Here is a 16,081-nt window from a genome sequence, read left to right as displayed (position 1 = left end):
AGGGCGGGGCTTGGGGTGGGCATGGCTGCCCGTCCCTGCCGGACCTCGCTGCCCGCCGCTGCCCGCCCTGGCACCGCACACCCGCCGCCTGCTCCTGCCCGCTCCCATCCCCTGCCCGACCGCGCACCGGCTCTGCCGACAGAACGTGCGGCCCTGCCCGAGGGGTGCCCAGCCCACCCATGGCCCCACAGCGGGGCTGGGGGTCCCTTGCTGCCCTTCTGCAACCGCCCCGAGGGCCGCGGGGGGCGGGCATGGTGGCTCCAAGGAAGGTCCCGCAGCCCCTGGCGCGGGGCAGGGACGCGTTGCGCCACCGGGGAGGACGGAGGACTAAGGTGTCCCGTGGGCAGCGGGTGCAACCGCTGGGCCTGTTGTGCTGGGTGTGGGGCCTGGGGGCGGCTCACGTGTCAGCACACTGGACGGCCTCCCTCCCCCCTTCTTCTCCCCACCATTTCTTCATATTTCTTCATATCCATCCATCCATCCATCCCTCCTTCTCCCCTGGGGTCGGAGCGGCCCCTTTAAGCGTGGCCGTGACGTCAGGGGCGGGCACAGCTGGCTCCCGGCCCGCGGGCACAGCTGGCGGAGGGGGGGGCACAGCTGCGTGGCGGCCGCGTGCTGCCGGTGCCGGTGCCGGTGCCGGTGCCGCTGCGAGTGCCGCATGGCTCCGCCCGGCGCCCTCCGAGACCTGACGCTGGCCCTGGGGGCCGCCGTGGCCGCCTTCGGCTCCCTCCTCTTCATCGCCTGGAAGATCTATTTCCGCGGCATCGGCACCGGCATCGGCTGGAGTGACTGGTGGGAGCGGGAGCTGCAGGAGCTGCGGAACCGAGCTCCCCCCGGCGACGCGGTAAGGAGGGGACAGACCCTCGCCGGGACCCCCGGCCCATCGCGGGGCGGGAAGGACACAAGGTCGGGATCTCCCCGGGATCCCCTATACCGGGAGCCCCCTACCGAGGACGGGTCAGGGGGGCCGGGATCCCTCCGGGTTCCTCACACCCCGGAAACCGTGAAGCTGGGGTAGGAGCAGGGAGTCGGGATCGCCCCGGTGATCACCAGGCTGGGGAGGGCTCTGGGTGGCCAGTGGGATCCCTCTGAGCACGTGGGGCTGGGGAAGGGGGCACAGGGTCAGAATGCCCTTGGGATCTCACACCGGGATCCCCGAGCCGGTCAGCCTGGGTTTTCCAGGATATTCTGCAGGGTGATGGCCCTTGGGGACCCTCCTGCAGCCCATCCTGCTGGGAAGGGGTCCCCAGTCTGGACCACCCCTGGAGCCCACTGGGTTGGAGATGGGTGTGCAGAGGCTGGGGGGGCTGGCAAGGACTCCTTGCTGCCGGCTGGTCCCTCAACCAGCTGCCTGAGCATCGGGCTGTGGGTCCTGGGACCGGCCCCCCCCCACCCCACTCCCTGTGGCACCCCACAGCTGGACTGGCGGCAGGTGCTGGTGCTGGGGCTGGACGGGGCCGGGAAGAGCAGCGTCCTGCACTACATCTGCAGCCAGACGGCCAGGGAGCACATCGCACCCACCCGCAGCTTCAACTCTGCTCAGCTCTACGTCGAGGGGCTGGAGATGGACCTGCTGGAGGGTAAGGCTGGCCTGGCCCCGCCGTGTCCCCTGGGGCTGGGTCTGTACAGCCTGGAGGGTCCCCCCGCCTGCCGGCACCAGGCTGGGGTGCAGAGCATCCCAGGTGATGGGAGTTCTGTCTCCCTGGGGTGCTACGGGGAGGCGGCAGCCCCGCTCCTCCCCATACCAGTGCCTGATCCTGCCCGTCTCCCGCAGTGGGTGGCAGCCAGAACCTGCGAGCGTACTGGCCCCACTACCTGAGCCAGGCCCACGTGCTGGTGTTCGTGGTGGACTCGGTGGACAGGTCGCGCCTGCTGACGGCGCGCCAGGAGCTGCACACACTGCTGGCCGCGGAGCCCCGGCTGCCCCTGGTCGTGCTGGCCAACAAGCAGGTGGGTGTCCGTCTGTCTGCCCGCCTGACCCCACAGCTGCTCCCGGGGCTGTTTCCAGCGAAACTGTCCGTCCCCAGAGCCCCGAGGGGAAATCCTAATGCCCAGAATCTGCCAGCTCTTGCAAAATCTGATTTCTCAGGGCCTGTCTTCTTCAGTCTTCAACAGGCGGCGTTGGCTGCCATTACCAGTGTGACAGTTAACGAGTTTTAGGAGAGCACCCCAGTAACAGTGTGCAAAATCCCCAAAGGGAAATACATTCCCCAGGCAGGCAACCAAGCGCATGCCTGGTGCTGCTTCCCATTAGCTTGCGCCAAAGCCACACCAACGCAAGAGCGAGGCAGCCCTGCCTGTGCGTGATCCCTGCCAGGACCACACAGGCAGGACGGGCTCCTGGCGCTGGTCCCCTCCCGAGCAGCCGTCTCTCTCCCTTGCAGGACAAGAGTGATGCCCTGAGCGCGGCAGAGCTGCGGGAGGAGCTGGCCCTGCACACTCTCAGTGAGCAGCGGGAGCTCTTCCTCCTGCCCACCAGCGCGACCTGGGCCAGCCTGAGCACTGCCACCAGCGTCCTACGTGTGAAGAGCCTGTTGGTCACCCTGCTCTCCCAGCCCTGAACCCATGCTGGGGGGGGGACAGGCTCCCACCTCCGGCACGGTTCCTCTTTGGGGTCTGTGGTGCGAGGATGGAGGTGGCTGGGTGGGTGCAGCTGAAGCTCAGACTCCCTGGTAGCAGGCTGACAGTCCTGGGGTGTTTGCTGCACCCCATGAGGTTTGGGGTTGAGCTGCGGCACAGCTGCCCTCAGGGAACGCGAGCAGCAGGCTCTGCTCTCTGCTGTGGGGAGAGGGCAGCCGCCTTCGCCACTTCAGGGACAAAATCTCCCTTGGGATGGAGGCACAGGCACAGCTCTTACCTCCTGGTGAGTGGGAATGTGCAGCACAGGGCAGGGCCCCACAGCTTCATGGCAGCCCTGCAGGATATTAAATGAATGGGGCTGAATAAGCAAGGTAACCCTCTCATCCGCTGGCACAGACAGGCCATCCCAGGAGATGGGCTCTCCTTCCTGAAAAACTTGAGGAGTTACTGGTGGCGCAGCCCTGCCGGTACAGTGCGCACCAGTGGAAATAACCCACTCAGGACGTCCCTCACTGGGGCTGAGCACAGCTCTCAATTCCCCCACTATTTAAAGCCCTGTTTAGGGGAGATGAAGGCAGGTATCAGGCAGCTCTGCACTGTCCCTTCACCCTGAACAGGGGTAAAGACACTGTTTGGTAGGAGCAGCACCCAGCAGGCATTTCCCCCCCTGCCTGGTCTCCCTCCCTCTCAGCTGCCCCAGGGAGAAGGGGAAGGAGCTGGGCTCAGGACCGCAGGAAGCCCTGCCTGCAGGCAGCAGGAAAACTGACTGTGGAGGCCAGGGAGCACATCAGGGACAGGGAGTACGCACCGGCCAGTCTCTGCTGCGAAACCTTTTGTACAGTCGCTTCCTTTTGTCAATAAAAGAGGCTGATCACTCTGCGCTGCTCTCCAGCTCCTTGGCAGGGAAGGGGCCCCCAACCCGCTCTCCCAGGCTGCGGGCAGGAAGGTTGCTCACGGAGAAGGAAGCAACATGTGGCCCCGCTCCAACTTCTGCTGCCTACAGGGAAATCAGCAAAGGCTCAAGTGCTGCCCACACCCCACGGGCCCCCAGCCCTGCTGCTGCAGAGGGTGACATGCACCCGATGCCCATGTCCCACAGGTTGGCACTGGGAGCTCTCTGGAGTGGGACTGCGCCGAGCAAGACATTCACACCAGTTTGAAAGTCATTTATTTTAACAAGGTGAAAGAATTGCTGGCTGCCACACAGAAAGGGAGTGGCACAGCACATTCAGTCCCAATGCCACAAGCCACAGCCAAGAGTTTTCCATGCCTGGTTATAACTGTCTCTGTCTAATGAAGGTCCTTCCTCCATCGCCAGAGGCTTTGCATAGCTCAGCTTGCAGGCACCGAGCCCGTGAGTGACTGTCACCTGTCTCAGGTCCTGCTTGCTTCAGAAAATGGTCATGTCAAGCCTGCACTTGCAGGCAAACTTTAGGAAAAAGGGCAGTCACTGCACATCCATCTTCTCCTGCTTGAGTGATGCAACGAAATCCTTGTACTCCTCGGGATAGAAGTTCTTGTACACGTTGATCTTTCTCTTTATCTGCTTGGGAGTATCCTGGTAGTAGTTCTTCTCATCTCGAGCCATTTCCTGTGACAAAGGAGAGGGTAAGCCAGAGGAGTGGCCCCAAGAGCAAACACCAGCCCAGCCACACTCCAAAGGCCCACGCAGGCCGGCTGCGATCACTGCCTGACTCAGACAGGGATCTGGCTAAGGTTCAAAGCACTTCCCCTTAACAATCTGCTGATTGCAAAACAGGATCCAGGACAGAGAGGATTAGCGATACCCATCCTGCAGAAGATCCAGGAGTGAATTGTTCCAGGTGCTCCTCGCTCTGGGACAGCCAGTACATACCTTGTAGTTCTCCCCGTGGTTCTGTATCATGTACCGCACGTAATCAATGAGGTCTCGTGAGAGGGTGTTTGACTTCTTCTCAGGGAGACTGGCCTCATATTCCATCTCTAGGCAGAGAACAGACACCATGAAGCAGGGGAGGGAAGTGAGTAGCACCTCAAGAGTTCCCCAGCCTCTTCCCAAGATAAGCCCTGCCAGTACTGTAGAAAGGAGGTGGCTCCTGCAGCACAGCTCAGCTGCTCACACACACAGGGCTGCTTCCCAGCACAATCATGCAGGGAAACAAACAGGACAACAGCCTGCTGCGTAGGTTGCGGGCTCCCAGGCCTGTACTGCAGCAACTCCAGCTCCCACCACGAAGAGTGGAGCCTTTCTGCCCAGGCTGCAGAGCAAGATTGCTCAGAGCTGCCCAGCCCACCACTAAAACATGCTGGGTACTGCAGCCACAGTTTCTTGTCACCCTGGTGCCACACACCAGCACGTTTCAGAGTGTTAAGAGCCCTCTTGGGACTGCAGGTAGAAATACTGCGAAAAAGGCAGCACAGAAGGGTAAAGGAAATTCATGAGACAGAGGACACACAGGAACAGCAGAGCTGCTATCCTGGCTCTTGGCTCAGCTCCAGCCTGGCTGGGAACCCGCAGCTGACTGCTGCCAGGGGGGTACTCCCCTACAAGCCCACAAGCCTGGACAAGAAGTAACACCCTTCCCTGCTCCTGGCACAGCACAGAGATGAGAGACAAAGTAACCCCCAGGGCCTTGGGAGAACCCCAAATGCAATGGCAGTGCTGCAGTTCAGCAGGAAACCTGCCAGGGCTGAAGGTGGTGAAGCACTTCTCGGGGAGGACAGAAGTGGCACTGACCGTTCACCACGTAGGGCTTCCGCACTATTTTCTTTCCTTGTCCATTGCTTTCCACTTCCATCCCCTGTGTTAAATGAGAAAGAAAGCAACTCAACAAAAGCCCATTTAAAAGAAAGCTGTGTCCCCATATTGTTGCTCCCAAAACTCCAAACTGCTTATACAACTGCTGCTAGGACCAGGAAATCTCAGCTGACTTAAACAGAGCCTTATCTGTGCCATTAGGCTAGCCCGTGGGCAAGCCTATTACCCAAGCAATACTGTGTGAAGAGAGACAAGTGGCAAACAAGTCTCTGCTGGTTTTTCACATGAGTGTGACATTTTGTGGGGCCACCTTTCACCTGGAAGCATTGCCACTGATGCAGGCAGGCCGGGCTGGCACTGCTGTACACCAGGAGGCTTTCTTTGTTATCAGAAGCAGCTTGCTGCAGCGTTCCCAACCCCACCTCCCTCTGGCAAGTCCCAGGAGACTGACTGATGTTATTTATACTTGCTCCAAAGCCCATTATTTCCGTGTGACACTGTAGCCTGTTCTCACTCCAGGATCTTGGCAAGAAAAGCTTATTAATAAAGATAAGAAACTCATCCACCTACAGAGACTGATCCAGACCTGCACTCCAAGGCAGGCTGCTCTCCACGCTGCTTTTCCCCAAGCCCGGCTGCGTGTCCAGGGGGAGGCCTGACCTTCCACCCCCCACAAAGGAGCAGCCCCAGCCGAGCCCCCCTTACCCTTCCTCGTCGGCCACGGCCGCACTTACCAGCAGCTTCTTCCTGGGGATGGGGACGGCCTTGTTGGGATCCTCGGCCAGGCCCATCTCGGCCAGATTCTGCGCCACCGACTTGGTCGGGTCCCAGGCATGGCGGATATGCGAGCTGCGCGGAGACAGGCACCGGCATCACGGGCTGTGCTCACCCTCCCCACAGACAAGGTCCCCCAGGCGCCCACCGAGACCTTCAGCAGATCCCCACACGGCCGCCCTGCCCGCAGCCCGCGCCCCGCTGTGTGCCCACCCCCGCGGCCCTCACCAGGCGATGCGCGGGGCGGCGCGGCGGCGGGCGCTGCGGTAGAGCCGCTTGCGGTTGAGGTTGTAGGAATACTTCTGCCGGCGGCTCTTCCCCTTCGCCTTCGGCATGGCGGCCCCCACGCTGCTGCCGCCGAGCGCCGGGCCGGGCCGCGCGGGGCTGGGCCGCGCCGCGGGGCACCACGGGAAATGTAGTCCCGCGCCGGCAGCGCCCCCTCTGGGGCACCCGCTATGGACTACAACTCCCGATATGCTCCGCGGCGAAGGGGCGGAGCGTGCGGCCTGCCAGGAGCGCTGTGCGTCCTTTGACCGCCGGGAGCGCGCGCCGGCTCCTGGCTACGGTAGCCGGGGAGGGTCGCGGGTGGTCACCTTCCCTGCAGTCATGGCGGCCGCGCCTCCCCCGCCGCTGGAGCCCAGCCCGCTGCCGGTGTTCAGCCAGGAGGGCTTCGGGGACAAGTTCCTGCGCAAGACCCGCGAGAACCCCCTAGTGCCCCTCGGTAAGCGGGGAGGGCGAAGGGCTAGGGCGGTGGAGGCTGGTGACGGGGGAGGGCCGTGAGCCGTGGGTCGGTCCCTCTGGAGCCCACCCTCAAGGGGCTGCCCCCAGGGGAGGCAGGTCTCCTGTGTGTCTAACAGCGCTCAGGTGTGGGGGGAGGCGGGAAGGAGGCATGAGCTCGTCCTCTCAGACCCTGCCCTGCTCCCCTGAGCCGTCCTTCTGTCTTTCTCCACAGGCTGCCTCTGCACTGTCGGCGTCCTGACCTACGGACTGATCAGCTTCCAGAGAGGCAACACCCGTCACTCTCAGCTGATGATGCGGGCACGTATCCTGGCCCAGGGCTTCACCATCGCGGCCCTCCTGGGAGGCATGGTGGTCACAGCCATGAAATCTAGAAAGTGAGATCAGGCAAGAGGGAAGCTGCGGCCGCGGGTGTGCGCCTGCCAGCCTGTGCCCCAGCTGGCAGGATGGATTCTGGCTTTTCTGAGAGACATTTGTGATGCCTGTGGAGCCAGTGTCAGAGAGCCTCTGTGTTCCAGAGCACTGGAAATGCAGCTAATACACCTCTGTGATTAACCTGAAATATGGGCTGTGCCATTTTTTGATTCCCTGAGTGCTTATCCTCCTGCAACACTGGAGGTTGCGTCTCACTAAGACTCTCCACCCCTGTCAGACCTCTTGTCCCTGCTTGGTGCTGTCACAATCTGTTAAAGTTGTGGGTTGTGGTCTGCACTGAGGTGTGGCTTTGGTCAGGCGGTGCACCAACATTTGAGAAATGAGCTGCCCAGGTAGGAAGGAACAGCTCTGTTTATGGCTTGATCTTGGCAGGACAGAGTTCATAAGCAGTGGGTGAGTTGTTTGGGGAGAATGTGTAATCTGTTCAGTTGCAACTGGTGAGTAATAAAGTGAATTGGAGCAAGGTTCTGACTGATGCTGGATTGCAGAGCATTGAGAAGCCAGAAGAGTAAACAGCATAGTAAGGAAAGGGAGCAGGCATGGCTGTCTCAAAGCTGTGGTGATGCAAGCAGGATGGAAGAGATGTAACTCCCTGTGAAAACAAGTTGGGAACTCGCATTTCCAAAACGGGGCCTGGCCACGTTCTCTGGGACGCGCTGCTGTTTCAGCTGCTTTTGCTGGGGAGTCAGTTCCTGTGCAGCTCGCTGCTTCCTGGGAGCTGGAACTGGCTGCTGAGCAAGTGCCCTCTTCCCAGAGGGAGCTGCGCTGCCTGTGTCATGACAAACGCTGTCATGGGCAGCTCCAAGTCCCACTGTTGGCTTTGGATTGTTTGGATCGTACCAGGGGTGTTTTATGAGCAACGAGGCTTTGCCCTCCCATGTCAGGGCAGCAGAGCGAGGAGGAGATGGAGCCGTAGGCTCTGTTTGCTGTGTGGCTGCAGCGCTTGTACTTGCCTGTAGGCAGAGCGTGTCTCTGCAGGGGAAAGGGGCACAGACACCACTAACCCTGCTGCAACGCCGCCTTGCGCTGAGCTGCCTGGGGTGTTCCCAGGCTTTGCTCTCTGGGTGTCTGCATGTTGGTGCCTGCGCCCCAGCCCTCCCTGGTCTGTGGTGGCTTTGTGGCTTGGTGAGACCGCTTTGCCCTTAGAAACTTCTCTGAAGGACAGGGTGTGAGGCGTAAATGTGCTTCTTGCCTGCAAACAAGTGCTTGGTTTCTCCTGTCCAGCGAATTGTGCTGGTGAGCCTCGGCAAGGAGAGAGAGAAGGCTCTTCTTGCCCACCGGAGCTGACTTCTGAGATGTGAGGGTAGGGGATGAGCCATCGCTGGCACTGAGCAGGGTGAGCTTCGGCACCGGCGAGCCCGGGGCGCTGCCTGCCTTCCCTGGCTGGCTGCCTAGAAGCAGCCGCTTTTGGCTGCCTCGCTGGCACTTCCAGCCCAGCCAGCTTGGGGCAGGGGTGTGAGAGGCAGCCGGTGGGCAGACCTGCAAGCGCCACCCCTCAGCAGCCCTGGCAGCCTGGAGACGGGCGCAGCAGGCTGGGGAGCAGCTCAGCCTGACTGGACAAGCAGGAGCTCACAGGGGGCAAAGCAGAGCCCCCCAGTCCTGCTGCCACTGCTTCTGCCCCGGCCTAGCACAAACCCTCTGGCCCTTCCCCTTGCTCCTACTTTTTCCTGTAGGATGTGGTTCCCCTCCAGCCCCGTCCTTTCCGCAGGAGGCTCCGTGGCCACGGGCTCTATTAAACACACACGTGTGCTGCTGAAGCAGAAAGACAACAGTGCCCTGTAGGATTGGTGATGTCCGTTTATTGTAACAGGTAATTTGAACAGTCACAGATACCAAAGCCGAGGGGATGTAGAACAGCTGTGGGCACGGCTCCCCGGGAGCTGGCTGCCCCTGCCTGACATGGGGGGCACAGCAGCTGGGGGGCCCAGGGGCCCAGCTGCCTGCAGGGGCTGGAGGGACAGAGTGCAGGGGGGCTCCCCGCCCCTGGGAAGCAGCCCGAGGTGCTTCCCGCTGTGCTGCAGCGAAAGGTAGAGGCAGGCAGGCGAGTCCCGAGGTATCATCCTGCATCGGTGTCCATCCCACACCGCAGCAGAGCTGCCTACGCATGCTGGAGCGCAGGGGGACAGAGTAGGAGCGATCAGCCCTATGGACAAGGGGGCACAATCCCAGCACACACCACCCAGTGACTCCCTACACACCCATTTCCCTTCCCAGCCTGCTGCTGAGCCCGTGCCCCAGAGCCGAGGTGTCTGGTCACCCCACAAGGGCTGCAGCAGCAGGGCAGGTGACCTTCCTGACCTGTGGAGCTGTAGCTGCAGGGCAGGAGAGCGCTGCATACTTGCTTTTTGACTGAACAGGGCTCTGCAGTGAGGCTTCAGCAAACGTTTTGTGGGCTCTGCTCCATGTCCCCCCAACCTGCTGCTGCGAGCCCTTCCCAAGCCCCCGACGGGCCGGACCCTGGGCACAGGTTCAAGGCTGCCCGCAGCAGGGCATGTGCAGGCCTGCCCCTGTCCTGCTAGCCAGGAGTTTTGCAGATTTCCGGGGCTGGTGCTGGCCCCGCCAAGCAGAGGAGAAAGCCAGTGTTTGGGCTGGAAAGCGTGTGCTGTGTGGGGTGGGGAGCCGGGCTGAGGCATCTTGCCATGCTGCCTTAGGCGTGTCCAGGGGAGGACTGAGAAAAGCCACAGAGCAGCTGCAGACAGATGTGTGGGTGGTTCTCCAGGGACAGCACAAGCCCCAGTACCAGAACTCTGCCCAATCCTGCTCTGGGCCCCTGGGTTAGGGAGCTTGGGGCTTAACTTGCCCCACAGCAGCTGGACTTTCCTACCTCCGCCCCTGCAACCACACAGCCTCCATCTCCCATCCTAGTAGGAGGGGAAGAAGCAGAGCAGAGCCAAGGGCCCCTGAAGGCTGGCACCCCACATTCCCAACTGCTGGTGGTCTGGGGGGAAGCACAGAAAACATCCTGCACGCTCATCCCGCAACCCCTTCCCAGTGCCCTGCAGCACCGTGCTGCCTGGCACCAGCAGCCCCACAGGACGGATGGAACACAAACACACTGCAACTGCTGCTCAGAGCCCCACCAGCTTTTTGGGGTGCACAGCCAGGCTGGGGAGAGTTCTGCTAGGCATAGGGCAACTGCTGGCAGTCCCGGCCCAGCCTGGGTGCCTGCACTGACATTCCTCAGCCCCTGCTAGCCCGGAGCATCACGCTGCAGCCGTGCTCCCGGTAGGACCGGGCAGTGCGGAGCTGAGTCAGGGCTGTTCCTCCACCCTCGCAGCCCCGCACCAGCTCTGCTCTAAACCCCACGGGAAAGGCATACGGCAGCCCGGGGTCCCACTAAGATCTCTGCCTCGGGGCTAGGACCCAGGCCCAGACACGGGGCTGCCATGCCTGCAGCTGCCCAATGCCAGGACAGCTGCAGGCAGGTTTATTCCCAGCATAGGGGTGAGGTGGGGAACACGGGGTCGGGTGTTCCCCCTCTCAGTCAGCCAGGCCCCTGGGCACAACCTGGCCGGAGGCTCCCCCACTAACTCAGCTCTGCCACCCAGTGTCGCTTCCCGGGGAAATGCCACCGTAATAAATAAGTGTAAAAAGAGACCGATGCACCTTTTAAGCAAAGGAAAACCATGGGGAGAGATACAACCAGTGACTCGAGCACAGCCGAGGCGCGCACCAGGGAGCAGCGGGCAGGCAGGGTGAGGCCCCTCCGGGCTGACCCCATGAAGCCGCCCGGCTCGGTGGGCCTGGCCTTGCCCTGCTGCACTCCCGGCTGTGCCAGGCGGCAGCTAGCGGGACAGGGGCGTCTGTTTGAGGGAGATGAGCACCGAGCGCATCCGCGAGACATCCTTGCTCTGCTTGCTGCTCTTGGGGTTGAAATCACAGAGCTGGGCCACCTTCTCCCACTCAGAGCCTGGGCTTTCCTCCTTGGACTCCTTCAGGAATGCTTCCTCTGAGGCCCTGTGGAGACATTGAGGGTTGTCACTGGCGGAACCTTTTCCAAGGAGACCCTCCCCTCTGTCTGGGAACCCCTCGTGTCCCCCTTCCTGTCCCCTTGCTCCAGCTGATGAGCTCAGCATCCTCTGGAATCCAGAGACACACACTGCTCAAGGCTGCTGTTGGCTGCACTCACCCAAGACATCATTCATCCAGGGGCACTTCCCCATCCCCAGAGCCGTCCCCCAAAAGGCACAAGACCCCACAGTTTGCCTCTTCAACCAGCCCCTACAGGGGCATTTTCAGGAGCTCCACTTGCCTCCTAAGACTTCACTATTTGGAGACACTCAGCTGCATTATCCTTTCTCCAGAACCTTACCAGGGCCCAGTACCTCCCAGCATCCCCCCTTCCCTTGGCTGGGCAGCCAGTGCTGGGGCCAGGACCCCCAGACCCTGCGGGGCAGGATACGGTCTGTAAGAGGCACATACACATAGCCAATCACATCGGCGTCCGGCTGCTGGTAAAAGGCTTTGTCAGCGATCCTAGCCCCCGAGGCACAGAGAGAGAGAGAGCCAAGAGCGGACAGGCAGGCAGAGGGTTAGAAAGAGAGAAACAGAAAGGGGGTTAGCATTCTCCCGCAGAGTGTGACCCACTCATCACAGCGTACACGACACCAGGAAAACCTGCCGCTGACGGCAGGGCTGCACAGGCAGCGCCCCAACCCTGCCCCGATGCGAGGCCCAGGCCGGGGGCAGGAGGCACTGAGATCCCAGGGTGATCCCAGGGTGATCCCAGACAGGGCGGCTCTGCACAGTCACTGGAGCGGCTCAAAGCCCTGGGGCCTCTCCCCTTGCCTGGCAAAGCTCCATCCCTGCAGGGCTGGAGACCCCCAGACATCCCAGGAAGGCAGATCTGGCTGCACAGCAGCTCCCATCGCAGCCCACATGGCTGTGCTGACCCCAACATACCTGTTGTTTGCCCTGTTCTTCTCCATCTGCTCATTCTGACGCAGGTTCCACTCCTCCAGGTCCTTCTTGGCTTTCTCACGCCATTCCTGCTCAGTCACCTTCGATGCCGCATCTAAGGCCAGAGTGAGACAGACCCCATCAGCCAGACTGGCACCCGCTGGGTCTGCCGGGCAGCCCCTCGGCAGGCAGGACAGCTGCAGCCCCCCAGGTCTGTCCCCAGTCCCCACGAGTACTGTTTGAACGGCATCACTGCTCCAAGGACAGCAGAACTTTGGCAGGGGCACCCACACAGTGTGGGGCACGAGAGACACCTCTCAGGGATGCAGCAGGGTCACCCCCACGTGAGGGACCCCAAGAGCCCTGACTGCTATGTCACGAGGTGCCACAAGCGTGGCCACACACGGCCTTGGCTCTCACCCAGCTCCTCCAGACGCTTCTTCTGCTCCTCCCTCCACTTGCGGATGCTCTCAGGTTCCTGGGTCAGCCGGTCAGCCTTGGCTATGGCTGCGTAGGCATCGGTGGGGCCATTGGACTCCTGCAGGACATGAGCATCTCACCATCAGCACCAGCTCTTCCCACAGCCCAGCCGCCTCAGAGGGCTGGCAGCAGGGCAGGACTCCACACTCCCAGCACTCAGACAAGCCAAGATAGGAGGTAGGGAGGGTGACAGCCTGGGACATCTGGGACAGTGTCCCCGAAGTGCTGCTCAATCTGCTGTCCCAGCTCCCAGCCCTAGGCCCTGTCACCCAGAAAGACTTCCACTCCTTGACTTACCACTTGCTGCCAACGCAGCTCTCGCATCCTCTGGGCAGCCCCATGGCAGAGGACAGCCACCAGCTTTGTGACATGCTCCCCACCAGGATTCCCCAGTCCTGACTCGGGCCAAGGCAGCCCCAGGACTGGCCATCATTACAGGCTTGGTCACAACAGACAGGGAGAGCCCAGGCGAGAGGCAGGGCTACCGCTCTCTGGTGAGACACTAGCCCACAGGCAAGAGCCTCCCTCGGTGCTCTGAGCTGAGCTGCCTGTATGGCTCCTGCCAGACCCAGCACCACGCTGGCTCAGCACTTCTCCTAACACCTTCCGCTGGCCAGCATGTCCAGCCCGACACCAAGCTCAGCAATGGGATTACAGCTTTTCTCCAAGATCCCCAATCTAATTAAGTGTGTCTCGTTTCTGATGCGATTATCATCCCGTAAACTAGGCACGAGCAATGCACATGCCATACAGCTGGGCACTGAGTGGGGTGAAGGGCTTGTCAGATGTTGGCACGGCTTCTCCTGTAGCAAGCAGAGCTGGGCTTCAGGCTCCCAGAAGATCTGAGACCCACGTGGGTGGCACCCATGAAACATCCTTGGCCATGAGGAAGTGGGTTTAATGGGAAATGCTGCTGAGTCAGCAAAGTAAGTGTCCCATGGCAGCCCTGTCCTGCTTCTGGCCTCTACCACAAGATGCTCCTGACTGCTCCGGAGGCCTCCAGGAGCTACCCAGGCTGCAGAGAGGGGGCTTCTGTGGGAAATGGAGGATTTTTCATCTGCTCTTAGGGCCCAAGCCACCTACAAACAGATTTGGGGCAGGTCACAGCAGATGGGACCAATCTTCTCTTTAATGAGGGGTGAGAATGGAGCAGCCAGGACTCCTCCATGAGACCCAGACCTTTCCAGGAACACTATAGCTGTTTTGTGGCTGGATAGCAAACCAGTCAATCCTGGGGTCAGAGGGTTGGAGTGCTGGCCCCATACCCACCCAATCCCCCTTAGAACCACTGGGTTGGGGCAAGGGGCTGAGTTCTCACCTGAAAGACATCTCCATTGACAGTGGCTCCTCCATTCTGGAAACCAGCTAGAGAAAAAGAGAGAAAGAGAAACACAACTTTGGCAGCTGCAGGTGATCCCAGAGGGGCTGGTGTTCATGAAACTGAAGCAAATCAGTTCCTGGGAGTTTGTCTGTGCCATTTCCAGCCCAGCACACCCATCCACAACAGCACCACGTATGTGAGCCAAGCCCCAAGGTCTCCTGTCCTTGGTGGGACTCAGACAGCACCTCTCTCTCCCCCAGACAAGCCTCTCCAGGCATTTATGTCTTTACGATGTTTTCACTGGTGTTTTATCTTATCTGAAGGTTAGGGAAACTGTTTCAGGCACGAGGCTGGACACAGGCAGGTGCTCTGACTGTAGAAAGACAACCAGACCAAGCTCAACCAGCAAGTAGCCAGGCAGAGGCTGCTGATGGACACAGACAGCTGACCCAGAAGCTGTCGGCCGAGTGCCCAGCAGTGCAGGGCTGCGAAGGGAAGGCAACCCTGCCAGGGACAGAGCCCACAGAAACACTGCAGTGTGCTCCACCAGGAGAGAAGGGCAGGCATGCATGCCAAGGTCCTGGAGAGCCTACCTGGGGGAATGCCCTTGGGATGAGCTGCAAGGTTAGGGCTGGGAATGAGGCACCTCCGATGCCCACAGCTGGGGTACAGACCCATCTGTCCCCAGTCCCATCTGCCCCCCAGCCCCAGAGAACACTGTGAGCTGCACACCAGGGTCACAAAGCCAGCCCCAGGCAGGGAGCTCCACTGCCAGGAGAGAAGAGACTTTGAAAGAGGTGTACTCAAGGCCCTGAGCTCTCCTCAGTGATGACCACAGGGCTCCTACCAGCTGGCTAGGTGGAAGCACAGGCAGCCGCACAGCCACAGCATAGCTGAGGCAAGCACAGTCCCCATGGTGCTCGCCCCCATGGTGAGGCTCCGACTACACCCAGTTCCAGCCTGTCTGACTGCATTTATCACTGCGGCTGACAACACCTCTCCGAGCCCAGGTCTGCCTCCACAGAGGCAGTGTGGAGAGGTGAAACCACTGCTCCACAGCCCTGTGGGCCTGGGTTAGGGGAAGGAGCAAGAGTTTGGTGGCAAGAGCATCCCTATGTCCATGTGGAGAGCAGAGCCCTGAGCCCCTGCAGACTGGAGGCAAGAGATCGGGATTAGCCCCTTCTACCTGCAGGGCCTGGGACCACAATGCCCCCAGTGGAAATGCACACCATTTTGCACACCAAAGGGCTCTCCTGTCTGTGGGGACAGTGACGGGGATGTCATCACTCCTCAGCTCTGCCTGGATGCCTCTCACATTGCCCTAGCTGAGGGCACTAAGACCTGGAGATGAGGATCCACCCAACCCCGGGAACCCAGCCCAAGCACACAGGGGAGAAATTGCCCCACAGCTGGCAAGTCCCAGCTCAGGTTTCACCCCACATCCTGAGGTTTGAGAGGGAACCCCAACATCAAGCCCTTTGGGACCAAGCACAGGCCCCACAGAGCCCTTGCTGGGATGCAGGCCTGGTCCCCTGGGGAACCCATCGCCTGCCCACCAGGGGTGCAGCATGGACGCCATCACCCACTGGGGATGCTGTGCATCCCTCGGGGAACCCCAGTCCCACGGCGGGTGCAGCCTGGAGGAAACCCCTCGCCGCCCTCGGGGAAGAGGGGGCACAGTCCTCCTTTACACCCACGGGGGTGGCAGCTCCTTCCGTGCCCACCGGGCGCGCAGCCAGGCGGACCCCGCGGGCCCCCCCGGCGCAGCGCGGCGCTCACCCGGTTCCGGCGGGGCCGCCTGCCCGGCCGGGGCGGCGGCCGATTCGCCGTCGGTCGGCCCGAAGCCCTCGTCGTTCTCGATGCCCGCGATTTCGCTCTCCTGCTGGGCCAGGAAAGCGGCGGCCGGGTCCTCCTCGGCGCCGGCCCCCTCGGACGAGGAAAAGAAGCCGAAGTCGTCGGCCATGGCCGGCCCGCCCGCCCCGCTCCCGCTCCGGCTGCGCGGCTCGGCTGGGCTGGGCCCGACTGGGCCCGGGCGGAGCTGTCACTGCGGCGGCGGCGGGCGGGGCGGCCGCGCTGACATCAGCGGCGGGGCGGCCCCGCCGGGCGCGTCCCGCTCC

At 61.5% G+C, this 16,081-nt stretch overlaps 4 protein-coding genes across 6 annotated transcripts; 2 read left to right on the top strand and 2 right to left on the bottom strand.

The window, feature by feature from the left end:
* Positions 1-62: 62 nt before the first annotated feature.
* On the top strand, positions 63-3,459 carry ARL10 (ARF like GTPase 10). Of its 2 annotated transcripts, XM_074883419.1 has the most exons (4): positions 63-844; positions 1,418-1,580; positions 1,775-1,950; positions 2,385-3,459. In XM_074883419.1, exons 1-4 carry the CDS (start codon positions 659-661, stop codon positions 2,559-2,561), a joined length of 702 nt encoding a protein of 233 aa, XP_074739520.1. In that variant the 5' UTR covers positions 63-658; the 3' UTR covers positions 2,562-3,459. The 2 variants fall into 2 exon arrangements, with proteins under 2 accessions (XP_074739520.1, XP_074739519.1); XM_074883418.1 differs by lacking the exon at positions 63-844 and having other exon boundaries at positions 1,027-1,580.
* A 272-nt stretch (positions 3,460-3,731) lies between these two features.
* On the bottom strand, positions 3,732-6,473 carry NOP16 (NOP16 nucleolar protein). Its single transcript, XM_074883988.1, has 5 exons — positions 6,320-6,473; positions 6,052-6,166; positions 5,297-5,360; positions 4,436-4,542; positions 3,732-4,171 (listed from the first exon to the last, which is right to left on the bottom strand). Exons 1-5 carry the CDS (start codon positions 6,424-6,426, stop codon positions 4,028-4,030), a joined length of 537 nt encoding a protein of 178 aa, XP_074740089.1. The 5' UTR covers positions 6,427-6,473; the 3' UTR covers positions 3,732-4,027.
* Positions 6,474-6,682: 209 nt separating this feature from the next.
* HIGD2A (HIG1 hypoxia inducible domain family member 2A) lies at positions 6,683-7,391 on the top strand. Its single transcript, XM_074883458.1, has 2 exons — positions 6,683-6,812; positions 7,044-7,391. The coding sequence occupies exons 1-2, from the start codon at positions 6,698-6,700 to the stop codon at positions 7,208-7,210; spliced, it is 282 nt and encodes a 93-aa protein (XP_074739559.1). The 5' UTR covers positions 6,683-6,697; the 3' UTR covers positions 7,211-7,391.
* Positions 7,392-9,043: 1,652 nt separating this feature from the next.
* CLTB (clathrin light chain B) lies at positions 9,044-16,031 on the bottom strand. Of its 2 annotated transcripts, XM_074884053.1 has the most exons (6): positions 15,744-16,031; positions 13,962-14,008; positions 12,584-12,701; positions 12,167-12,278; positions 11,687-11,740; positions 9,044-11,221 (listed from the first exon to the last, which is right to left on the bottom strand). In XM_074884053.1, exons 1-6 carry the CDS (start codon positions 15,925-15,927, stop codon positions 11,050-11,052), a joined length of 687 nt encoding a protein of 228 aa, XP_074740154.1. In that variant the 5' UTR covers positions 15,928-16,031; the 3' UTR covers positions 9,044-11,049. The 2 variants fall into 2 exon arrangements, with proteins under 2 accessions (XP_074740154.1, XP_074740155.1); XM_074884054.1 differs by lacking the exon at positions 11,687-11,740.
* Between the last annotated feature and the right edge of the window lie 50 nt (positions 16,032-16,081).

Source organism: Strix uralensis, chromosome 14 (genome assembly GCF_047716275.1).
Source record: "Strix uralensis isolate ZFMK-TIS-50842 chromosome 14, bStrUra1, whole genome shotgun sequence".
Classification (NCBI taxonomy): domain Eukaryota; kingdom Metazoa; phylum Chordata; class Aves; order Strigiformes; family Strigidae; genus Strix; species Strix uralensis.
This window is presented reverse-complemented; position numbering and strand designations above follow the sequence as displayed.